The following is a 19225-nucleotide window of genomic DNA, read 5'->3' as shown; positions in this document are numbered from 1 at the left end:
TAATTATTTAAAATTTAAAATAAAAAAAAAAGTTATCTTCATTGTAACAATCGATCCCCAAAACCATCCCGTGAAGCAATTATGAATTAATTATTTGTGTTTGGTAGTATTGATACCTTCAATTGAGCCGTTCATTTGATTATCGTTTAAACTTAACATTTTCAAATTTTTCAAATGTTGAACATCTGCAGAAGAAAAAAAAAGAGAGTACATAGTTAGAGATATAATTTTCAATAAATAAATCGGTAAGAACTATTCCCCAAAAAAAAATTCAAATTATGTTTGACTATTATTTTTGAAGAACAGATTATGTTTGACTTGGTGTCAAAGTATTAGCATTAAACGATAAGGTTATATTATTGATAGAATTGAGGCTTGATGTCTTTGTTATTTTTATTCTGCCAAAATTACTCACGTTTTTCCTGAACTTAATTTTGCATAACGATGGCATTTACTCATTGAAGTCGGCATACTATCGCGTCAAAGAGGAAATGGCTAGACAAAGTCCATAACCACCTTTGGATGAGAATGCAGGTTTGTGGAAATATTTATGGAAGCCTCTATTGAGAATATGATTTATAATGTGGCGAATTGTGTGGAGAATTATTTTATTGAATTTAATTAGAGATTGTAAACTCATTAACTTAGAGTTTCTATTGAGAATATGATTTATAATGTGGATTTTAAATTCCTAAACAAAGTCTGAATTTCTCAAATAGAAGAAATTTTCCTATATATAAATTGTTTTGCCATAAATAGTAATAATAAATTTTGTGTTTCTTTGTAATATTTGAAACAACAATAACAGTAAAAGTACCTTCAACATGTAGAGAACCAGTAAATTGATTACCACCCAAGTCCAATAGTTCTAGCCGACTAAATTTGGCAAAATCTGTTGCAAGGACATAATTTATTTCTTTTTAATAAATGATAATAAAATCATTCGTCATAATATAAGAATTGAAGATGTTTACCTAAAGTGGAGAGAGAACAATTGAAGTTGTTGTAACTCAGAATCAAACTCCTTAATGATGTGAATCCATGCAAACTTGTTATTATGTTGCAATTTAGCCTATTTCCTGAAAGGTCTAAGACTTCCAACTCCTTTGATCTCGAAAATCCTTCAACAATATATATACATAATGAAAAGCTTTTGTTAATTAATTTCAATTCCTACCGATGATTCATAACCACTTTTTCATTTTATTTAAAGTCTCTTATTATCGTTAAAAATTATATTTTCTTGGGGATCTTATAATTGTATTCTAATTCATTCACTTCATCACATAAACTCCATAAATAAATTATTGAAACAAAATGTACCTTGAGCAGAGAAGTTTTCCATCGAATTGGAAACCAACTTCAAAGTTGTCAGAGCAGTCAATCCTTTCAAACTTGGCAAAATGCTACTATTTAGATAGTTCCCTGAAAGATCTAATGTCTCCAATCTTTTAAGTCTAGGAAACCCTTCAAAAGAAACATGATTAATGAAAACAGTTTCTTGTTAATAGTTTATTTCAGCATTTGTTGCAAAAGAGAAATAAAAGTCACGAAAAATGAAGGGAAAATACAGTGATTAATGAAAAATGTTTATGTCAATGGTTTATTTTTAAATTTGTTACAATATGGAAACAAAAGTCATGAAAAATGAAAGAGAACAAAAAAACAGTGAACCATGAAATAGAAAAATTAATAAATGAAAGAGAACAATAAAATAGAAAAATTAATCCCTCAATTGGCCTAAAAAATTACAGAGCTCGATCCTAAAATTAAAGAATTTATAAAATCATCGTAAAATTATAAACACTTTCATAGTTTTAATTAGTATCTGAGACTATCTTAGAGAGACCAAATTGATGGATACAACGACAAATATAACAATATTTTTTTAATTATGCTAGTAACACACTATTTACCACACTTTTTACAACACTATAAAAGGCTTCAGTAAAAATATCTCTCTTGTACCTATAAGAAAAATTCTCTCTTGTATTATGTATTTTTTAATTATGCTAGTGATATACTATTTACAACACTTATGTTTGTATTGGTTGAAATTTATATTGATCCCACCAAATTTTATAAGATCATTGATTTTTAATTCGTATATAAGATATTGTAATAAATAGAAAGTACTGACATCTCTCTTAATTGAGATTTGAACATTGAATTTTCATGTTGTAAAATAACAATCTTTTTTAGAAAACTTAAACTCACCCGTCAATTATTGCTAATTATGACAATATAAATTAAAATGTTAATAAATTTAACACAACAAATAAAAATTAATGAACTTTTTTAATTTGTATAAGTTTATTAAAGAAATTTTATATATAAGGACGAACGTAGTACCTTCGTTGCCAATCCAGCCTAGAAAGGAGTTGTAGGACAAGTCGAGGAGCCGTAGCTCTTTAAATGGACGGAATAGTGAAACATTTAACTTCATATCAAAGGGTATATCGAATAGTAACTTTCGGATGGATAATTCAATTATGTGACCCGAAGAGATGTTAGAGCACTTGACATTGTTCCAAGAACAACAATTGCTATCTCTATCATCAACCCATGAACCCAATTTATTGTAAGGATCTCCTGTTTGTGACAAGAAGTAGTGTTTGATCTCCAACAATGATATTCTCTCTTTCTCTAAGCAACCGTTACATCCTTGAGTTAGCATTAACATCAATGTCACAAAATATAAAAGGAAACTATTTATCAAACCCAGCTTCATTTTTTTAGGAATGTGAGCAGTTCTTCCCGACCTCATATAATCATCTCATATTATTATATTATATATACTAAAATTATGGGATATTTTCTATTACAAGAAACTTCCTCCAAGCAAAAGAAAGACTTGGAGTTGACTAGAGATGATGACATTTAAGAAAGATGCTAAACTTATCTTACATGATATTTAAATACGTATTACTTTCAATAAGGATTGAGTGGTAAAGAGGTCATTTATTCAACTCCTCCCTCTAACAAATAGTATGGTAAGTAATTAACTATACTAACGTCGGTCATTAAGAAAAGTTTAACCAGTTTAAAATAAGATTATTAAAGTTATAAGAAGTAAAATTCTCCCAATTTACTTTTTTTCTCCCATTTATATATCATTTTACAATATCAATAAATCTTAATTTTTTCCAATATCAATAAATCTTAATTTTTTTTCTTCTATTATGCTTTTTTTCCTCATCTATTATACTTAAAATGCTGTTTTAGCCATTGCCTAGATTTTTTATATGAATTTTCCATTCCTGAGCTAATAGGGAAAGGAAAATCAGAACTCCCAAAAATTCTTGTTCTCTTCAAACTGAAAACTTTCGGGACCTTCCTACATCGGACAAAATAAGGAATCAGTGAGGAGAGGAAAAAGTATTCACTTTTTAAACTATGATATAATAAACCTTGATATAGCCATAGTTAATTTTGATATACATCGTCAATGTAAAAAAAGTTAAATTATTAACAAATCACATTCAATCATATCTATAATTTTAGAAGTAGTTATCATAAAAAAGTCTTTAAATTGATGGCACATATAAATTAAACTCGTAAAAATTGCAAGATGTTACCCGAAAAATATGATAACATATCATTCAGTTTTGTAAGTGTCTTTTTTTTCAAGCAAGAATCATTATATTGGGACTTTTCAGTCTTGCCCCAAATTCCTGTATTCACTTTATATTATTATACTAAAAGATGGGACTTTTCAATTGCAAAAAATTTCCTCGAAGCACAAGAAAGATTTGAAGTTGACTAGAGAAGATTACATATGACAAATGCTAATGTTATCTTGCAAGACTAAATACGTATGTGAACATTATTAGTTTAATACTCTCTCTGTCTCAAATTATAAGTATGGAAAAAAAGTTGTCTCAAATTATAAATTGTTTTACAATAACAATAAAAACATTAGTAATAATTTTTCTATTATACTCTTAACTATTTATTAATATTACTCATTTCAATTCTTTAATTTATTTTTCTGATACTATTTATTAAGATAATTGTGTAAAGCAACTCATAATATCTCTTTCATATACAAATTAATTTCAATTTTTAATACGTGTGAAATGACCAAAACAACTTATAATTTACGACAGAGGTAGTAGTTGCCAAGGTTCTAAAAATACAATCAGTAATCATAAAAATGGATATGGCAAAGAGGTATAGGTAGTGTCTGATACCTTTGTTTTCCGTTTTAATATATCGAAGAAAAAAATCACGTAAACTACCGCCACAAAATCTTATCAAGCTGCGAAGAAACGTTGTTATAGCTGCAAAGAATATGTTAGGAGTCCCAAATCAAGTAGACCAAAGTGCTTGATGCGTCATTTAAACCATGAGGCTCTTCTCATGGACTTAAGTCCTAATAATCGATACTTTAATTAAGAATTGGACCACGGAAAGGTCTACCGATAAGTAAGATTAAGGTGTTCCACCAAATGCCGATAGCGAGTGAAACCGCCAATCAATTTTCAGTTAAATATTCTCATTTTTTATTAAGGGACTTATTTAACATTTCTTAATTAAATGAAACAATTGTTTAGAACAATTTGTGGCAGTGATATAACTTGAGAATGGATAAAACTTCAGTACACTTACATTATTGATGACTAGCGAAAAGACGGGCACTCACCTGTCTGTCTTTCCGCTCTTTTTATTGCGCTAACATTTGAAAATTATGAACGATGTTTTTTATGAAATTTTATTTTGATTAAAATTAAAAATATAAATGTTTGTTATTTTCAAGTTATAACAAAGCAATCTAACCATGATTATCTATTTCAATTACACCAACAATATAACAAAAAAAATATAATCTAAAATTCTTTTATTTTAATGAAACCAATAACAATATTTATTATAGAAAAAGTTGTTTGAGGATTTAATTGAAATAATGTAAAAGTAAGTATAAATATCCTCATCTAGTTTGTTACACTTATTAAATGAAAAAGAAAAAAAACCAAAGATATATATATATTCATATCGTGTTTGTTATATTTGTTTTAATATTAAATTTATTTTTATCTATTTGTTTGTTACATGTGTTATTTGTATTTGAAAATTTAGGGTATTTTTGGAAGAAAAAATACAACCCTAAAATGCTGAAAGGGGTAGTTTTCTTTATATATAGTATAAATTTTAGATATAATATGATATTTTTAGAATAACTATTTACATTGATTTTTTATGTTAAAATCTTATAAGATTTAATCAAAAATAAGTTTACAATAAGATGTTTTTATTTATTTTTTATATATTTCAAAAGTGTATATATCGAGTTAATTTTGAATTGGAGTGAAGTTTTATTGATATCATGGGTATGATTTTCATCTTAAAACTGAATTTTGAAATTCAACAAGCTTGTAAAATTTTATTAAATATGTGTGTAATAGTTGTAAAGAGTTACTGTAAATTTGAAGAAAGAAACAAAAAAAATTGTATCACAAAATCACATCCTTAATTCCATATTACGATCATGATGGAGATTGTTTTGAATTTGATCCAATTTCATTGTGGGAGCAACTTAATGATGTCTTGTTGAGTTTCAATGACTTCACTTCCCATTTCCATGACCTTAGTTACTATTAGTTAGTGTCTTCTCAAAGCATAATTGAGCTCCTTGATTGTTTTAAAGCTTTGGGATAGAATTGAGGGGATATACACTCGCAAGGTCAATGAAAGGGTGATTTCTTGCATAGGATGTGGATCTGTAAAATACTCTTAGAATTGATGTTGATGGAAGGATGTGAAGCACAAACTCAGATGCAGTTACGACACGGAGATATGTGTCGGTGTCGGTGTTGGTGTGGGACACGATACATATTTCACACCGGGACACACCCTTAACCCGAGGAGTATTGTGCTTCATGGATGGATAGATTAGAAACAATGAGAAATAGAAAGTGGAAACTCATTTGAGTGTGTCTCGTGGTATTGATTTGAGATCATAAAGTACACTCATCTTAAGATTTTAAGTTCAATTCTCTCTTTTTTACAACTTATTTATGTTTGTTTGTTTGTTTAGAAAATAGGGCTAAAAGACAAACGCCAAATATGATGATAGTTTGAATTTGGTAAGAAACATTGGTTCAGTTTGGTGGAGGGATTTAAGGTCTATATCATCATTACCGGGGTGATTTGAGGGAAATTTAAGAAAGGTCATAAGAGATGGAAGAGATTCTAACTTTTGGACGGATTTGTTGGTTGATTGAGATGTAAAAAAGTTTGTACCAGTTATTTCACATTTTATAATATTAATAAATCATCACTAAAGATACATTTTAAGGACTAAAATGATAAACGACGAAATATGTTTGAAGATGATAATGATTAATTAAAGATACACTTGAAGATGCATTTGTAATTTCGATACATCAAAGACTATGGTGATAATTTGTCACATATTCAGATAACAAAATTGTTGTTTACTCGTTAAAAAATTATAAATCATAAGAAACATAGATTCTTTCACTATAAAAAATCAAATTTAAATCACTAATTAGGTATGTGATGACCGTGCCTAAACTATATTATAAAATTCTAAGTGATTTGAAAATCTATGTTATTGTAACCATTCTACACTCCATTATGTAACTAATCACTAAAGAAAACAGCAATTATTTTTAAATCTTGATTGTTGGCAGGGTCGTTTCTGCTCTTGCAATGATTTCAATGCTTTGCTTTTTACTTGGGCCCTGCTTGAAGTCAAAAATTGGTTCTTGCTTTCTATGTACATCTAGCTAGTGCGGTACGCTTTTTTAAAAGTGATATACTTTTAAGAATTGTTTAGAGAATGGTGAAATTGATTTGGAGTTGCCCATAGCGGTGGAATGTATGAATACCGGTGACGAACCTATAAATTTACACGGTAGATAAAGATTTCATTGTAGTGGAGTTTTTCTGTAATGGAATGAATCAGGGTTGTTAAGAATCAACATTTTAGGCTAGCAGAGTTAGTTTAGAGGGGAGGTGAGTGTTTTTGAAAACTAGAGGGGGTATATGTGTTGTTTAAAGAGACCTCAAGAGAGGTGAGTGTAATTTGCCCTTAATTATTTAAAGGTTCTACTAACGACCAACGAGTGTCTCCGAGGTCCTCATTAAGAATATCAAATTAAGAAATTATTCCTTAGAAAAATAAAATACTTTAATTTTCAAACCATAATTGAATACACAAATTTAAAGACTTTAAAGAATATTTCGTGGACATTCGTAACATTTTCTATTATTTAATATATACTTTAAAAATCTTCAAAGCTATAGTAATAAATAAGGAAAATGAAGAAGATCATAACTCATAATTTTGACCTTTAAAATTTAGGCCCTCAAAACTTTGAAGTCCTGTGTCGTAGCACTGTTTGCACAGGTCCATGGCCAGCCCTGATCTGTAGTACATATATTCATCAGGAAAATTGTCAAAGAATCTTTCAATGCATGGAAGATGTAAGCACATAGATATCACATATATTTTCGTAGGGTCTTAACAAAAGAAGGAGTTATGGAATTTGCTTATTATAGTTCAAACATTAATCAACCAGCAGACATCAAGACTAAACCTTTGAAGCTAGAAGTATTTTTCAAACAAGGGGAGTGATTGTTAGGTATATAACATTGTTTTATTCTCATTAGTCTGTTAGTTAGTTATGGACTTACTTGTTTGGCAAGTAAGCTAGTTTGTTATCAACTAACTTTTCATACGACTCTATATATGCCATGTATCAATGTAGTTAATCAATGAGAATCAGTTTTACCCTACATCTTCTAACCTTTTCCTTTCCCCTCTCATATTTCAATCTCATTAAATACGCTATTTCCAAATGTGTATAATAAAATCATACATAAAAATCCTATAGGTAAAATGTAGGAAAATACTTAAATTTATGAATTCATAAATTTTTTAATGGGCAATATTTGAGACTGAAAAGTCTCTCTCGGTGATTGAGATCATCCAAAAAATTATGTCATTTCATTTTCAACTTTATTGATATAATTCTTTTGTGACATCATCTGAAGGATACCTTGAGAAGTATCTCTAAGTATCAAAAATGCTTAAACAAAAGAGGTGTCCCTAAGATCTTTCATCACCAAACTTTTGTTAGAGATTTCTTGGTTTCACACAACGAACATATATCATAGTTGACTAAATAAAATAAAACCGGCACATTAAACTAGAAATATAAGTTTACCCCCACTGAGCTTACTAAATCCACAATTCTTCATAATATTATCTCAAAACCAAATGAGACAATTACTTTATCAAAATTTATGGTAACACTAAAGAGACAAATTTCTTAACTCATAAGTGGATTACATGATTTTGCAAATCATCTACTTTTATATCAATTGACACGAAAGTTTTCTTCAGTTGCACCATATTGTATCATTAATGTTGTCATTAAGAAACACTGTATTGTCATCCATCTTATGTAGCTACAAAGTTATAATAAGCAAATTAGTATCATGACTGTCCTAATAGAGTCTTTCGATTAAACCAAATAAAATTTCTCTTTTCAGTCAATTCTTTATGACACTAGAAACCCTAGTCTCGAGGGTGTTGAGTTTAAACAATATGAATTAATTTCTTAACTTGATTGATAGGAAGAACAATAATGTCCTCATGAGGATTCAAAAATACTATAATAGTAACTATATGAATTAGTTTAGAAACTATATATATCATTTTACATATCATTTTACAATATCAATAAATCTTATTTTTTTTTTCAATATCAATAAATCTTAATTATTTCCTTCTAAATACTTTTTTTCCCCATCTATTATACTTAAAATGCTGGCCATTGCCTAGATTTTGTATTTGAATTTTCCATTCCTCTTCTATGTTCTAAGTCAGTGAAATTGAGCTAACAGGGTAAGGAAAATCAGAGAACTCCCCAAAATTCTTATTCTCTTCAAACTGAAAACTTTCGATTCATGCTTACATCGGAAGAAAAAAAATGGAATCAGTGAGGAGAGGAAAAAGTATTCACTTTTTAAACTATGATATAATAAACCTTGATGTAGCCATAGTTAATTTTTTATATACACTGTCAATTTAAAAATATTATATTATTAACAAATCACAATCAAATCATATTTATGTAATTTTAGAAGTAGTTATCAATGAAGTTAAATGGTTTTAATGATATGACAATTGCGAGTGTAAAAAATCTGTAAATTGACGGTGAATATCATTTAGTTTTGTAAGTGTCTTTCTTTCCTGCAAGAATCAATTATATTGGGACTTTTCGGTCTTGCCCCAAATTCCTGTATTCACCTTATACTAAAAGATGGGACTTTGGGAGTCTTCCAATACACCAGCCACTGTTGTTATTACTCGAGCAAAGGATACACTCCACGAATGGACTTGTATGTAAAGAGCTAAACTACAGGTTCAAAATTCAAACCACATCATCTCTTGGGTTAAACCGCCTTCCGGTGTGATAAAATGCAACGTTGACGCAGCAATTTTCCACCATAATCAATTGTTGGATATGAAATCTGTTTTCAAAATTCGGAGGGGAAACTCTTAATTGCAAAATCTGCATTTTTTCCATCCTCGATGACTGTTTTAGAAGCTGAAGCTACTGCATTGTCGGAGGCGATAAAATTGGCAATCTCTTTGGGATTTCAAACTGTCCGCTTTGAAACAGATTGTATGACCCTTGCTGATGCCATTCACACTACCTCCGCTCACCTCAATGAAGTTGGAGACATTATTTCTCAATGTAGAGGTCTCTTGTTTACAAATACCGACTTTAAAGTGTCGTATATTAGGAGACAAGCTAATAGGGTTGCTCATAGTATAGCTAGAGCTTCCTTATCTCATCTTAGCCCCCATCTTTTTTATAGTGTACCTTCAACTTTGTACTTTTTGTTTTTGAATGAAATGCATTAATTTTGTCTTTGCTAAAAAAAAAAGATGGGACTTTTTAATTGCAAGAAACTTCCTGGAACCTCAGGAAAGACTTGGAGTTGACTAGAGATGATGATATTTGACAAAGATGCTAATGTTATCTTGCAAGATTAAATACGTATGTTAACATTACTAGTTTAATTAATACTCTCTCCATCTCAAATTATAATTCAGGAAAGAAAAAAGAAATTGTTTTTTTTTTTTTTTTTGGCTGGGATTTGAACCTGGACCTTACATATATTATACATTATCTATACCAACTGAGTTAAACTCACGAGGACAAATAAAAAAATAATTGTTTTACAGTAACAATAAAACATTAATGCTAATTTTTCTATTATACTCTTACCTATTTATTAATTTCGGTCATTTTAAGACAAATGTGTAAATCTACTCGTAATATCGCTTCTGTCATAGTTCTGCACCCAGATTCAACCTACATTGACATTCCAGTTATTTGAAAAATATAAGAAGTTACTTTTATAGAAAACAACTAAAGTGTTAATACGAGAGCTAAACCTTTCAATGAAAAAACAATAACATTATGAAAGCAACTGTAAAACGTAGGGTCTCATAATGAATTACTTACAAAAGCACTTAGTCAAAAGTTTGTCAATTAGAACCTTTTCTTTATGTTTTTGTCACATGTCGAAGGATCTGGTTCAGAAACTTTTGATAAAAAAAATGAATAATTTGAAATATTAATAGAGTTAGTGATTAATTTGAGTGGCTTAGACATGGACCGATTTGGTGCTTGAAGAATTATTATTGACAAAAGAAAACTAAAGGCAAATATTAATGGCATTGGAGTTAGTATTGTACACAAGGCTCTCTAGAAGGGAATGATTCCATCGACAGAGCATGCTCTCGAGTAAAAAACAGTTTTTGCTCGTTTTCTTTTCGTCTTTTCAATAATACTCTAGCATAGGGCCTGTCACAGAATCAATGGCTGCTGCCGGGTCAATGGCTGCAGAACGTCATTTGATGGATCTTTGAAACAGGTCTCAGAGCTATTTGAGGAACTCTTGGATCTTCAAAAATAATATATCACAATATCTTCAAAGTTCTCCAGATAAGTACATCACACAAACAACATGATGAACATAAAGTTGACAAGAGGAGCTTAAAAGCCAATGTCTCAAACTGTCTGGAATTAACGGTAAATATAAAAAATACAGTATCCAAATATTTTAGACTCCACATAAAGTTTCAACAGGAACTATGGACACTCATCAATATAATGGAAAAGATGGAAAGAATCTACGCATAAACTTACTGATGTAATAAAACCAGGCCATACGCCAACGTGGATTGATGCCCAACACAGTTATGAAGGCCAATAGTATTGTAATATAAGATGTTATGAAACTCCAATAAAATGTTATCATGTCCACCATGGTTTGCTTTTCTCCATTGTCATTGGATTGTGATGAAGGTGAAGACTCGACACGTTCACACTTTTGATTTAGGAGTTGTCCGCAAAGACCGGGATTACCTCTGTAGTTGTACTCATCAAAGTTTGCAAATTGTCTTGTGCTAGGTGGTGTTCCAGAAAGGTTGTTGTATGACACATTGAAGATTTCTAAAGAGGTCAACTTGGTTAGTTCATAAGGAATCTTACCACTCAAGTTATTGTATGATAAGTCAAGGCTCTCTATTTGGGTAAGTTTTGAAAAAGTTATTGGAATAGGACCAGACAAGTAATTATGTGATAGATTCAAGGCTTTAATTTGTTGTAGGTCTCCAATTTGAGAAGGGATGACACCTGTTAGCTTATTGCATGATAAATCCAATCCAGTCATGATCTTTAGAACTATACCCTTGTAAAAGTAATCATAGTGCTTTGTTCTAAACTGCACTTCAAATTCTAGATCTTCATCCAACGAATTTTCATTAAAAAACTGCCCAATAGACAAACTAGCATTGAAGAAAGAATTCAAATTTGGAATAAATTCACCTGTGAAACCTTCGGACATTGAGAATTCAAAACCGTGAGCATCAACATATTGTCTCATTCCAAATGACATATTTTGAAAGCAAGATGGTATTGAAGCATTGAGCATGTTCCGTGATAAGTCCATTATGTTGATCTTTTTTAGAAGGACACAATTGAATTGGAATATCTCCTTCAAAATTGTTCCCTCCTAATAGAAGGACCCTTAACTCTGAGAGCTTATCCATCCAATTGGGAATTTTACCTGAAAATTTGTTGTCCCTTAAATCTAGAAGTTGTAGTTGTGAGCCTTCAGAGAGTTCAGATGGTATTGATCCAGAGAGATCATTCTATTGCAAATACAAGAACCTTAGAGATGTCAAACTACTGAACTTTGGGATCGATCCATTTAACTTGTTTTGAGAAAGATCCAACATTTGAAGAATGGCCATGTTGGAAATCTCAATAGGGATCTCACCTTCTAATAGATTTCCGGACATAAGAAGGACTTGCATATCAGAAAACATCCCAATTGAACTAGGAATTTTGCCTGTGATTGAGTAATTGGATATGAATAACATTCCTAATCCTGTATTGTTTTCCAATACATCTTCAAGTGTTCCACTAAAGTTGTTATTATTAAGAAATAACCCAAACATATTCACTGAAAATCTTGGAATCTTCCCATGTAGAAAGTTGTTGGAGAGCTTCAAGTATTGTAAATTATCACAACCTGTGGCCAGTTGTTTAGGTAACTCACCTGAGAAATGATTCTGAGAGAGGTCCAAGTACTCAAGTTGTTTCATCTTACCAATTGATGAAGGTATATTTCCTTCAAAGCTATTCCATGAAAAGTTCAAATACTTAACACTAGGAAGGAATATACCAATATCTTTTGGAAGCAAACCACTCAAATTGTTGTTTGATATATCCAAATAATTCATGTTATGATTATCTATCAACCAACTTGGGAATGAACCAACTAAATTGTTTCTGGAGAGGTCCAAGAATATCAAATTATATTGATATGAAAGAAAAGTAGGAATGACACCTCCTTTCTCCTTGTTTAGGTTGCAATTTCTAAGAATGAGTGTCTTCAATTGAAATTTGGGAAACCACTTTGTCTTTTCAGTTTCAATGAGAACTCCACTGTTTTCCGGTGAAATATATAGATGCTGAAGATTTGAGTGATTAGCCAAAGTGCTCAATGAAAATGATCCTTGCATGTAATTTCCATAGAAGGATAAGTATGCCAGTGATGTGAGATTGCTAATGAAAGATGGAAAATTTCCACTGAACAGATTATTACTAAGTTCAAGAACTCTAAGGTTTGTTAAGTTGCTTAAACACTCTGGAAGTTTAGCACTAAACATGTTATAGCTGATATCCAATTCTACCAAATCCTTCAAATTGCATAGTCCTGTCATAATTAATTAACTATGTCCTGTCATCTATACAAAAATTGACATTATCATAAAAATCTTAAAAGTTTTTCCAATGGCGTCAATATATACATTAATTAACTTATTTCATTCTTTTTGTTAATTATTTAAAATTTAAAATCAATATAAAAGTTATCTTCATTGTAACAATCCATCCCCAAAACCATCCCGTGAAGCAATTATGAATTAATTATTTGTGTTTGGTAGTATTGATACCTTCAATTGAGCCGTTCATTTGATTATTTCTTAAACTTAACATTTTCAAGTTTTTCAAATGTTGAACATCTGCAGGAAAAAAAGAGAGTACATAGTTAGAGAATAGCGTTGAAGACTAGTTTCCACTGAGAATTCATTGCTCATATTGGTTACCAACCAAATTATGCATTAGGATCTTAATGAATATATTTGGGAATGAAGTGGTGCATATGACAAAACAAGAAGATGAAATCTCAAATTCTTGGAGAATCCTAGATGAGAAATTGGTATGGGAATATGATAAAGATGGCATTTACTCATTGAAGTCGGCAACCTATCGCGTCAAAGAGGAAATGGCTAGTCAAAGTCCATAACCACCTTTGGATGAGAATGCAGGTTTGTGGAAAAATTTATGGAAGCTCAAGGCTCCACAGTGTCTAAAGAGTATTGTGTGGAGAGTGACATTATATATCTGCTGTGCCCAAAAAAATAACAAACAACAATAATAATAGTACAGGTACCTTCCACATGTAGAGAACCACCAAATCCATTGATACTCAAGTCCAATAGTTCTAGCCGACTAAATTTGGCAAAATCTGTAGCAAGGACATAATATAGTTCTTTTTAAAAAATGAAAATAAAAACATTCATCATAATATAAGAATTGAAGATGTGTACCGAAAGTGGAGAAAGAACAATTGAACTTGTTATCACTTAGAATCAAACTCCTTAATGATGTGAATCCATGCAAACTTGATATGATGTTGCAATTCAGCCTATTTCCTGAAAGGTCTAAGACTTCCAACTCCTTTGATCTCGAAAATCCTTGAACAATATACATAATGATGAGTAGTTTTAAGTGTGCAAACAAGTATTGCATTCACTTTTTATTCCGATTTCTTTCCTCCTAATGAAAAGCTTTTGTTAATTAATTTCAATTCCTACCAATGATTCATAACCAGTTTTTCATTTTATTTAAAGTTTCTTATTATCGTTAAAAATTAATATTTTCTTGGGGATCTTATAATTGTCTTCTTAATTCATTCACTTCATCACATAAACTCCATAAATAAATTATTGAAACAAAACGTACCTTGAGCAGAGAAGTTTTTCATCAAATTAGAACCCAACTTCAAAGTTGTTAGAGCAGTCAATCCATTTAAACTTGGCAAAATGCTACTATTTAGATAGTTCCCTGAAAGATCTAATGTCTCCAATCTTTTAAGTCTAGGAAACCCTTCAAAAGAAACATGATTAATGAAAACAGTTTCTTGTTAACAGTTTATTTCAGCACTTGTTGCAAAAGAGAAATAAAAGTCACGAAAAATGAAGGGAAAATACAGTTAGCCATGTGAAATAGAAAAACAAACCACTCAATTTGTCTAAAAAAATTACATAAGTCGATCCTAAAATTAAAGAATTTATGAAATCATTATAAAATTAAAAATACTTTCCTTGTATCAATCAATATCTGAGACTATCTTAAAGACCGAATTGGTCAATAAAAAACAATGGTGACTTAAAAAAAAATTCATTTCACAGATTAATTTCAGTTATTGTTAATTTAAGAAGAAAATAGTCTAACACCTAAATCAACCAGTGAACCTCTTTAAAAAAAAACTTCATGAACGTGGGTTCCATGAGTTTTAATGACTATTTGTCAAAAATAATAAAATTAATGACTAAGTGCGTGTGACATATTAACAATTTATTTATTTTTTTGTCAAGTAATTTATTAAATTCATCTCTTGTAGTAAATAAATGAAGAATAAGGATTCAAACACCGACCATAACATATTGCAATGTTCCGATCAATTAAGTTACATTTATGGAAACATTTATATATTTCTCCCTTTATAAAAGACCTCATTAAATCCCCGTGAACTTAACTCAGTTGGTAAGGATATTGCATATTATATGCAGGAGCCGGGGTTCGAACCCCGGACACTCCACTTCTCCACAATTAAATTGTGTGAGCTCTAACACTAGACTACTTGACAAAAAAAAAAAGGCCTCATTAAAATTGTCTCTCTTATATTAATTATTTTATAATTATGCTAGTGACATAACATTTACCGTACTTCCTTAAAAAAAAAACATTTACTGTACTATTTACGACACTTGTTTTTGTATTGGTCGAAATTTATACTAATCCCACCAAATTTAATAAGACCTATTGATATACTAGATACCGGTATCTATTTTTATATTGTCAATTAATTCTAATTTTTAAAATTAATATTAAAATGCTAGCATATTTAAAACAACAAAAAAATCAAAATTAACAAAAATTTTAAATTTGTTAACTAAGTCTTATAAATAAGTACTAAATTATAGAAACAAATTGTACCTTGAGAGAAGAAGTTATTATCTATATTGTTATAACCGAGGTTCAAAGTTGTTAGAGCCGTTAATCCATTCAAATTTGATAAGATGCTACTATTTAGATAGTTATTTGAAAGGTCTAATGTCTCCAACTTTTAAGTCCTGGAAAACCTTCAAAAGAAGCATAATAAGTTAGTTTCAAAGAAACAGAGGAAGCTAGCTATGAAAGATGACAATATGGAAACAAAAGTCAATCTTTTGAATTTATAAAATCATCGTAAAATGTTTATGTCAATATGGAAATAAGAATACACAATCTTTTGATTAATGAAAAATGTTTATGTCAATGGTTTATTTTTAAATTTGTTACAATATGGAAACAAAAGTCATGAAAAATGAAAGAGAAAAAAAAAACAGTGAATCGTGAAATAGAAAAATTAATAAATGAAAGAGAACAATAAAATAGAAAAATTAATCACTCAATTGGCCTAAAAAATTACAGAGCTCGATCCTAAAATTAAAGAATGTATAAAAAATTAGTATCTGAGACTATGTTAGAGACCAAATTAAAATTTTAACAAATTTAACACAATAAATAAAAATTAACCAACTTTTCTAATTTGTATAAATTTGTTAAAGAACTCTTATATAAGGACCAAAGTAGTACCTTCGTTGTCAATCCAACCTTGAATATTGTTCTTGGACAAGTCGAGGAGACGTAACTCTTCAAATGGACGGAACAATGAAACATTTAACATATTAGGATCAGGGAACAAATATAGTAAACTATAGATGGATAATTCAACTATGTGACCAAAAGAGCACTTGACTCTATTCCAAACACAACAATTGCTATCTCTATCATCAATCCATGAACCCAATTCTTTGTTATTATAAGAATCTCCTTTGTCTTGTTGTGACAAGATGTAGTGCTTGATCTCCAACAGCCCTATTCTCTCCTTCTCTAAGCATCCCTTACATCCTTGATTTTGCATTAACATTAAAATCACAAAATATAAAAGGGAACTGAATATCAAACCCAACTTCATTTTTTTATATTATGTTACTTGTTTTACCTCAAATTTCTACAATCAATACAATAAAAACCCTATATTATTATATATAGCATTAAAATACGAGTAATTAATTTTCATTACAAAGAAACTTCCTCGAAAGCACATGGAATGACTTACAGTTGACAAAAATGCTAAACTTATCATGCATGCAATTAAACACTTGTACAAACACGTGTAATTGCCTTCAATATTGAATCATAGTCAAGTATGATTACAGTTATATATAGTTAAACCGACAAAAAGTTTCAATAATTAACTTTTTTTCCATTTTAATGTTTATGCACCTTCAGACATTTATGGCCTATGAAGAATAATATATAAAAAGAGATTCCCTTGGTATTATGGGTTATGACATGTGATGAACCTGTCAAAAATAAATAACAAAGTGATGGAAATTATGGTTTTAATTTACACATCTTCTCTCTATAGAACCCTAAAATATCTCTAACCTTTTTACATAAAGAAAGGAAGATATCATGGAATGAAACCCTAAAATATCTCTAACCCTAAAATATCTATAGCCTCTTTTACATCTTATGTGAAAAAATTACTTGTTTTGGTTGGTTAACCAATGCCCTAAAGAGCACCTTAACATTCTCCTATTATATATACACTAAAAGATGAGACATTAATTTTCACTACAAAGAAACCTCCTCGAAGCTACATGGAATGACTTATAGTTGACATTAACAAAATGCTAAACATATCATGTATGCAATTAAACACTTGTACGAACATTAGTTTAGTGTAGTTGCTTTCAATTTGAACATGTGGTCTACAATTTGAAACACTAGTGTAAATTTCGATATGATGGAGATGATTTCTAAAATATTAGATATCAAAGAAAACAATTAGATTATCAAGTATTTAAATTAAGTAAAAAATATACATCCCATTTGGAAAAAAATTCTTGTCATTTTCTTTATAAGACCATCTTTGGATTTTCAAGTGTATTAAATATTTCTTTATCAATATACCACCAAAGTACTACCTCTTTCTTTTTGACTAACGCTCCGTAATTAAGATCTTTAACTCCAGTTGGCACCCAAAGATATCCTCATGGGAACTTAAATAAACTCTCTCTTTTGAAGGGTAAACTTATACCCAAAGATACCATTTCAAGCTTTTTCAAACACCAAGCACAAGGTAAAATCTCATTCCTTATAAAAAAAATTAGTTGATTTGATTTTTTTTATGAATGCTGAACCCGTTCGTATTATATATTCCAAACAAATTGTTCCCGATTCAGATTATATATAGTACGAACATGTTCATTATCTTTAAAAGACATTTGCTATCTACATATTCTAATTCATAGAGATGTAAAGAGCTATCAAGCACAAACACTCATGGGATTAAGTGTATTATGAAGTAGGACACATTGACACGCATATATTATTACATTGAATTATGTTATTTTCTCAAAATATTATCAATGTTGGTGCGTCATTGTGTGTCGTGTCCGTCTATATCCATGCTTCATAGGTATGGAGTCATATTAGTAGTACAATGAATAATCAAGCCATGTGTCTTGTATTAACAATGAGGGTTGTATCTGAACGATTTTAACAACTATGCTCAATTATTTGTTTGATTTTCAAGAGAATAGTGCACCTAGAACAAACTTGTGTCCTACAAATTTTACAGCCCCTTCTGAGATATATCACTCGTAGCAGTTTGGCAAAAGTAACTCCCACAAATAATAGCAGTAAAAAATGGCAAAAACAAAATCATTCTTAAGTTCACCATCATTGACTATGTGTTTTTCTTTTGTTTGTTGCGGTTTTCCTCAGCGATTGTTTGAAACTCTTTCTCACTAGCTGCAATCAGACATTTGACAATGTCATATGTAGTACGGAAAAATAAATTAGACATAGGCCAGGTAACTAATCACAATCTCTTGTTGTTGTGAGTATTTGTTCTTAATGGAATGAGAATAGCAATCTCTTGTTTGAAACAGAGTTTTATCTGCTTATTTTTTAAGATGTAATTTAAGTATAAAATATCAACAAAATCGGAATTTAAGGAAACATAATCGGATTTTTAATGTTTTGGGCATGAATCCTCGGTTTAAGCCAATAGCTCCATCTTGTGCCACAATACTTGCATCAACCAAAAACTTAACATGGTATTCACACAAGAACACTGAAGCATATAAACTTAAACTATTCTATTCCCCAGTGTGTGCTTACCACTGATTACTATAACAACTAAAAGGAATGTTGCAGTTTTTGCACAAATAAGGGTATTAATTAATCTTATACATTTGTTAATAATTCAAATAATTCGACTATAATGTATTTTTTATCTTCAAAAGAAGTCACAGTAAAGT

General features: G+C 30.0%; 1 protein-coding gene across 2 annotated transcripts in view; it reads right to left on the bottom strand.

Annotated features, from left to right (window-relative positions):
* The window catches only part of LOC11418179 (receptor-like protein 15), a 41303-nt gene that overhangs the window by 17322 nt on the left and 4756 nt on the right, over window positions 1-19225 (bottom strand). The window contains exons 1-2 of one of the 2 annotated variants that reach the window (XR_005645684.1): window positions 975-1156; window positions 818-892 (exon numbers count right to left, since the gene is read on the bottom strand). Coding sequence is in view for 1 of the 2 variants with exons in the window: in XM_039832996.1 (XP_039688930.1) it covers window positions 117-185; window positions 818-892 (144 nt within the window). In the remaining variant the exon portion in view is untranslated. Of the gene's footprint in view, window positions 1-116; window positions 186-817; window positions 893-974; window positions 1157-19225 lie in introns of those variants that run through there. The other variant, XM_039832996.1, reaches the window with a different exon arrangement.

The sequence above is a fragment of the Medicago truncatula genome, chromosome 4, assembly GCF_003473485.1.
Source record: "Medicago truncatula cultivar Jemalong A17 chromosome 4, MtrunA17r5.0-ANR, whole genome shotgun sequence".
NCBI lineage: Eukaryota > Viridiplantae > Streptophyta > Magnoliopsida > Fabales > Fabaceae > Medicago > Medicago truncatula.
This window is presented reverse-complemented; position numbering and strand designations above follow the sequence as displayed.